The following is a 7,538-nucleotide window of genomic DNA, read 5'->3' on the forward strand; positions in this document are numbered from 1 at the left end:
CAAAAGGGGGACCCCTCCCGCATAAGCTGTCCCACTTTCTCAGCAACTAGGCCTCCGATACAATAGGCCTGGGAGCTCAGCAACTAGGCCTCCGATACAATAGGCCTGGGAGGAGTGGACAGGAGTTCAAGGAGACGCCACCCCCTCCCACCACAGTTTGAGGGGTGTCCCTGGCAGGCCCCTGGAAGTATCCCCTGCTCCTCCTTCACCCCTTCCGACACTCCCACCCCTGATTCCAAAGTGGAGTTCCATAATGCCCGAGGGGAGGGGCGGAGGGATGTCATGAGGGGGAAACGGCTGGTCCAGGCCCCAACGGAAGCGCTGGCAAACAGTTGCAGGCAGGGAGGGGGCACGGTGGTCTCATCTCATCCCAGGGAGCAGAGGCCCCGACTCAGACCCCAGTGGTGTGAGGGCACAGAAGTGAGGGCCTGGTGGCCTGCCGCATCCAGCTCAGTCCCCAAGGGCCGGGGGTGGAAAGGGAGAGTGGGTGGAGAGCGGGGTGCCAGTTTGCAGGCCGTGGCCAGTTCCCCCAGTAACAGCCAGGCCGCAGCAGGAACGGGGCGGGGGCTCTTCTGTAAACTTTGGTGACTACTGGCTCTCACGGCCTCCGACGCCCGGGGCCTCGGCCTCTCTCTCAGCAGCCTCTTCCTCCCGCCCCTGCTCCCCCGGCGGCGGCCCGTTCTCTGGCTCCACGAGGAGCGGCTTCGCATCCCCCGCCGCGGTGGCCGCCTCCTCCATCTCCTCCCCTTCTTCCGAATCAGCCTCCTTGGGACGCTTGGGGATGTCCTTCGGCAGGTCCCTGGAGCTCCTCTTCAGCGGCCCCTTTTCGTTCTCCTCCTCGGCCGGCGGGTCGACGCCCGGCTCCCCCGGCTCGGCGCCGCCGCCGCCGTTGGTGTGGCTCTCCGGGTCCCCACAGCCCTCGGTGGCCTCCGGCTCGGGCTCGGGCCCCTGGCCGCAGCTCTTCCCCTGGGCGAACTGGTAACCAGAAGCCTGGACGGCGGGGTTGTTCTCGATCTCCCACAGCCCCTCGCTGAAGCCCCTCCTCTTGCTGGGTTTGCCGAACTTCTCCTTGGACTCCTCGTACGGGAAGAGGTGCTTGGGTCCCAGGAAGGCCGTATCGTGGGTCCCGAAGAAAAACACTCGGTAGCGGTTGGCCTCGGCCGTTTGCTCGATCCTGGCCGGCCAGTGGGCGTAGCCCTTTAACTTGGCGAACACCAAGTCCCCGCTCTTGTACTTGCGCCGGCAGAACCGCGACATGGCTGCGGACCTGGCCTCGGCAGCAGCTGGAAAGGGCGACCCACGACGGCGCGCCGGGGCAGCGGCTACTGGGCTCGGGCTGCGCAAGCCCCCCTCCCCCACCCCAGGGAGCTCTCGCGCGCACCGCCGGGCGCCACACCTAGGAGCCCTGAGAAGGTTCTAGTGCGAAGTGCATTATCTCGGAGACCCAAAGCCCGCTGGGCCCCACCGTCGACGCCGGGGTTTCTAGAACGACAGAGCCAAGAGCTTGGGTATCCCGGGTGGCGGCTGTGCTGACGGGGATCCTCTGCGGATCAATCGCCAGGGCACCCGGCTGTGAAGGTGGCATCGTTTACTGTGTCAGCCAGAGTGGCCTAGCAAGGGAGAGATGGGGCAGGGTGGCAAGAAAACGCAGTGACACGATTAGCACACATTTCGATGAAACTAGTAACAGGCTAGCGCAGATTTGCAGTATCCGTGGGGACCCCGATCTGCTCATTACAGAAAACTCCACTCTTGCCTCAGGAGTTGCCTGAGTCAGTGGTTACACCCGTTTTCTGATTTCCTTGAGAGCTAACACTGGTGCCTGCAAGGGGATTCAAGAATAGAGTGGAGGCAAAGGAATAGAGTCAGCAACGCTGGCAGGATGTCTAGAGTGCACATCTCTTGGAAACTGGTGTCCTAAACTTTGCGGGGGGGGGTCACAAAATGTATAGAGCAGCCTCATGACCATGGCAAACCAGCCATGTCAAAATTTCCTCCTTTACATGGGATGCTGGGCATGGCCCTTACCCTTTCATTGATTCTTGCATATTTTAAGAGAGAAGACTCTTATCTCTTGGTGGTTATAACACGGAAATGCTATCAAATGCTCTCAGTATCCTCATCGAGAGGGGAAAATTGGGCTTAAGAATTAGGTAGAGCTCTGCTCATATCAAATATCTTGTTACTATCTAGAACTTCCTGGGGGCTACAGACTAAAAAAGAATCATTTCAGCTGAGAGACTATTTTAAGAATAGACTTGTTCTCCTTAAGTGATAATTATGGGAGTTTCCCTGTAACTGCAGTCGTTACACATTTGTCTGCATCTTTTTTGAGTCCTGCTAGCTAGCTGTGAGCTTGCACTCTGAAACCTAGCCAAATTTGTTGTACTAGTACTCTTGGCTATTATGACAAAGACCTTTCAATATCAATTGTGTATTTAATTGCATAGATGTTTTTTCCTAGTGTAACCAGCAGAGACCAGTGGAGAATTAGAACCACTAACCCATTTCAGTATAACTCAAATTGTTTCTGCTTTGCTGGGTTGCATCAGCCATTATACCTCTGGGTGGTGGAGACCTGTTCTGGGCAAAAGAAGTTCTCTTCTCCCAACAAGGCAAAACAAGTACGATAGACTTTGATAATTCTAAACAACTTCTTTTAGCTCTTCTGTCAAGCCATTTTCTTAGAACGCTTATCTGCCCCACGAATAGCTACAACTTTACCAATTAAGTAACATCGACACATGCCCAGAAAGGGTACTTAGTTGTGCCGTTGTGGTCGGAAGGCCTCGACTACAGCTGCTCTAGTTGAGAGTGATCTTCGGCAAAAGGATCACATGGGTATAAGCCAAACATCAAAGATTGTTGGGTAGTTGAATCACTGCAGGTGAACAGGTAGGGATCTGAGGCGGAAACAAAAAGTCAGGAAGTAGAGGCAAGAGGATCTAGTAAAGAACGATCCAGATCTGCAAAGGGTAATAGATATTCTATTAGGCAAAGGAGTGTCATTTTTGTACCTCCACCCATTACCCACTAATACTCTGTGTGTGGTGTTAAGGGCTGGCACAAAAGATGCTGCTTTTTGAGGACTTTAAAATATAATTTAAGAGCGAAAGCATCAGGGACTTCATTACAGAGAAATGCAAGCTAGTCTTCAAGTGCTAAATCATGTGTTCTTACATAAATATTGAAGTAATTCTAGGAAAAACCAATGGGAATGTGGTTACTAGGGCAAGGCTTTTGGGAGGAGTAGCGGCAGATGTACTAGAAGGAATTCTAGTATCCTTCACTTGTTTACCAGCCTTGTAAAGCTGGGAATAGATAATATTTCTGAGCCTCTGTTACATGATCTTAAGATGTTTAAAGTAATATTTATAATTTCCCTCAGGATTGTTATATATATTAATGAGATTATGGGCATGGAAGTCCAGACAATGGGTATAAAGTTCTATGATGTACTAACAAGTATGACGTAGAATTTCATTATGGATGGGATCAGGCTATTATTATTATTAGGCTGAATGAAGGAAAAATATGTCAAAAGGAGTAAAGTCATGAATAAGGACACTGAAGAATGAAGACAAGTTATCCGCCAGCCAAATTCTTTACTACACATGGAATTCCATATTACATATGGAATTACATATCCAGCACAACTTCTGTATGAAACAACATAAAAGTTCTTGTTCTTTGGAAATATTATTTTTAAAACAGCATTCTTTGACTAGATTTATCACCTAATGGTAGCTAATTCCAAAAAGGGGAGAGAGACTTCCCTGGTGGTGCAGTGGGTAAGGCTCCACAATCCCAATGCAGGGGGCCCGGGTTCGATTCCTGCTCAGGGAACTAGATCCCACACGCCACAACTAAGAAGCCCCCATGCCGCAACTAAGAAGCCCGCATGCCACAACTAAGACCCAGCACAGCCAAAATGAAATAAAATAAATAAATATTTTTTTTAAAAAACACTAAAAGGGGAGAATAAGAGGAAGGTTGAGCAAAAAGTTTAATGCATTTAGAGTTGGATACCACTTTGACAGATATTCCCGTCCTCTGACACTTGCATGCTCCATGATGCAATTAAATAGTAGGATCTTTGCTTCTTTTACCCTTGAAACCAACTTGTTCTTAAAGTTATTGTCTCTCTTTTGCTCAAAGTGACAAGAGTAGGTAAGTAGTGTTCATGGTAACTTGGTTAGGTTTAGATTTGGCTAGTATATAAACAAAGTTCTCAGGAGCAACTATTATTATTAATTTTCAGAAACTAGATCTCCTTGAGCTCAGATATTTCGAATAAAATCCAAAGTACCAAGACCGTCTGTTTGTAAAAAGGACCTAATTTCAGCAGCAGCAGCAAACCTATCAAAACACCTTAGATTCCAGAACAGATAACACATCACAGTTTCCTTTTCTGGAAAACTAATGATAGGATTTAAAAGCTGCTTGGCAACAATTAGGAAACATGGGCAATAAAACAATGTAATTGTACAGCAGAAAGACTAGATATCCAATGGATGTTTTCTTGTTTAATTAGTTCTAAATTCAATTACTTTGGTATAAACTATGATTTAAAATAAATGTAATTGTTTTCTATGTGTTTTTGTTTCATTAAAAAATATTAGCCGCCTCTGTTTATACAACAGAAGTGTTTATACATGGTTGGTATTTGGGGTCAAGGCTTTTCTTTCTAAAATGTTCTAGCAGACATAATTACACAGAAAGTAAATCCCCTATCCCACCACGGGTAGAAAATCCCCCCACCCTCCTTTCTTTAAAAGTCACAGGAGGTGAGCTACCTCTATATTTTGTCACCTCTACATTTTATCAGCGTACACGTAGCCTAACCTTTAAAGCCTCAGGGATTTCTAAAATCCAAGGGATCTGCTGGGGGTGGGGATAAACTTGGTATCAGTGGGGATGTCTGGCAGCTAAAGGATAATTTAAAGGAAGTTTCCAAGGAGCTGTATCATTATCAATTTGTCGAGTGTGTCAAATCTGTATCTAACTTGATGATGGGATTGGGGGTGGGGGGAGAGATGAGAGTGCAGATTTTCCCAGTGCTGTATGTGTACTGGTGATTTGGGCCCCCTTGGCTAATCATAAATGTTACGGGGTAGGGTGTAGGAGGGGGCAAATGGAGAGATTTCAGAATTGTTTGCAAAACTGCTGTTTTAGCAGCCATGGAAAGAAAACTGCCACTCTGAAATGAATAACTGTGGCTGCTTAAGAATAATATTTCATTATACTGATTTGGGAGCACTTCAAACTTTTGAAAACTACTCTTTGGAAAAAAATTTAAATAAAATGTGCTAAATAATAATAATATTTTTGTAATTTGAATCTTGCATGATACTTAGTCAAACTCTGCCACTTGAAAATATATGAGGTTTTTAAAAATCTACATAATTAGCAACGTTTAAACAAGTTATCAATGCTGGTGAGTATTCAATAATTGGGGATTGGGCACATATAACATGGTCTATTTACATAACAATTATATAATTAAATGGCCATCTTCTGTGTGTTTAGAGTTTTTAAAGTATAATTTAATAACTTGGAAATTCTTACAATATGAAGTTGAGTGAAAGGCAGGACAAAATACATAACATAGGTAATTTACTAGCCTATGTGAAACCCAGTGCCTTAAATCTAAAATGTGGATCCCAATGTAGTACCCATTTGAGAGAAAGGCTGCTTAAAATAAACAGAACAATGTGTCAAGTATGTTGCCTGGTACCTGTTAAGTGTTCAATTACTATTAGCCATTACTATTAAAATAGCCAGTACTAGCTCTATCTTATTTATTTTATTAAAGTGCAGTTTTTGTTTTGGTTTTGTTTGGCTTTTTTTTTTTTGCAGTATGATACATATCTTTTCTTCTAACTATTGTTTTTTCCTCACTCAGATTGTTTCCGGTTCCAAATTTAGCTTGACACCTTGCCAATGTTCCTTTAATTTTATTATAATCATATTTTTTTTCTTATTTTTTGGAGGGGGTGTGTTCTTCATGCACTAAAAATAAATTTTTAAAGATCCAAGATCAACAACGTCATCTCTATAAGCAAATATGGAACTTGGCATTGCAATTTCAGTTTTATACTTCTTGCCATTATAATAAGCTACCATATAAATGGTTAAAACGACCAAAGTTTTCAGAAAATCATGCTGAAGTTTTTGATGATATAACTTCAGTCTTCACCTCAATTGTCTTACTCTTCCTTCCAACAGTTTCCTAGCTTTCGATATAATTACCAAAATATTAATCTTTGGGAATAAATAATTTACACGATTTCCATTTAAGGAAATCATCAACAGTGTGCATGATAATGAAAAGGAGGAAATTTTTTTAAGCCAAGATGTCTAATTTTGAATAATGATAATGGTATGTGGAGGTAGATAATCATTTTGACTTATCAAGTTTTTCCTATCTCACTATTACAAAATGACTAATTTTTCGTTTAATTTTAGTTTAGCAATATCTGTATTGAGTTGGTAGCTATCCTTTAACCAGAGGATTATTGGAGGTGGATGACTTTCTCTTTTTAAACACTGCAAAAGAAATATTTGGCCTTCCAAACAGATTAGGTTTTTCTGTACTAGGGAACATGTATGTTATTGGTTGGAATAAATAAATAAGTACTCTCAGGAGTTAGTTTAGTGGTTTTTCATATATTCAAAAACTCATAAAGCACGAAGTAGAGGTCAAGTAAAAGAAAAGCAGAACAGTAGAAATTCGACATAACTTTCCTAAACCAGCATTTGCGCTCAAACTTCAACAAGCAACGCCTCTCTCTTTTTCAGAGTTTACTTTAAAAATGGAGCTGATGATAAAAACACTTTTAAATGCCTCAGTAAAATGTCCTGTATAACATAAATGATGACTCTTTGCACAAATATTATCATCACTTTTCTCTTTGGTCGCTCGTTCTTCATGGTGAAAATAAATTTCTTCTTAGACAAAATACAGTATTTTGGATACTTCTAAAAATGAAATACTTAAATAAAACAGGATACAGTTTTGTCATCTTTGCTCTTCAGAATCAGATATAACAGGGCTTCCGGGAAGATGGCGGAAGAGTAAGACGCGGAGATCACCTTCCTCCCCACAGATACACCAGAAATATATCTACGCGTGGAACAACTCTTACAGAACACCTACTGAACGCTGGCAGAAGACCTCAGACCTCCCAAAAGGCAAAAAAAACCCCACGTACCTGGTGCGCGAGGAGAGGGGATTCAGAGCGCTGCTTAAAGGAGCTCCAGAGACGGGCGCGAGCCGCGGCTAAAAGCGCGGACCCCAGAGACGGGTATGAGACGCTAAGGCTGCTGCTGCCGCCACCAAGAAGCCTCTGTGCGAGCACAGGTCACTATCCACACCACCCTTCCGGGGAGCCTGTGCAGCCCGCCACTGCCAGGGTCCCGGGGGGACAACTTCCTCGGGAGAACACACGGCGCGCCTCAGGCTGCTGCAACGTCACGCTGGCCTCTGCCGCGCAGGCCCGCCCCGCACGCCGTGCCCCTCCCCCCAGGCCCGAGTG

At 44.7% G+C, this 7,538-nt stretch overlaps 1 protein-coding gene across 1 annotated transcript; it reads right to left on the reverse strand.

Annotated features, from left to right (window-relative positions):
- Nucleotides 1–588: 588 nt before the first annotated feature.
- HDGFL1 (HDGF like 1) lies at nucleotides 589–1,257 on the reverse strand. The gene has a single exon (XM_060164263.1). The coding sequence runs from the start codon at nucleotides 1,255–1,257 to the stop codon at nucleotides 589–591; it is 669 nt and encodes a 222-aa protein (XP_060020246.1).
- Between the last annotated feature and the right edge of the window lie 6,281 nt (nucleotides 1,258–7,538).

The sequence above is a fragment of the Lagenorhynchus albirostris genome, chromosome 10, assembly GCF_949774975.1.
Source record: "Lagenorhynchus albirostris chromosome 10, mLagAlb1.1, whole genome shotgun sequence".
NCBI lineage: Eukaryota > Metazoa > Chordata > Mammalia > Artiodactyla > Delphinidae > Lagenorhynchus > Lagenorhynchus albirostris.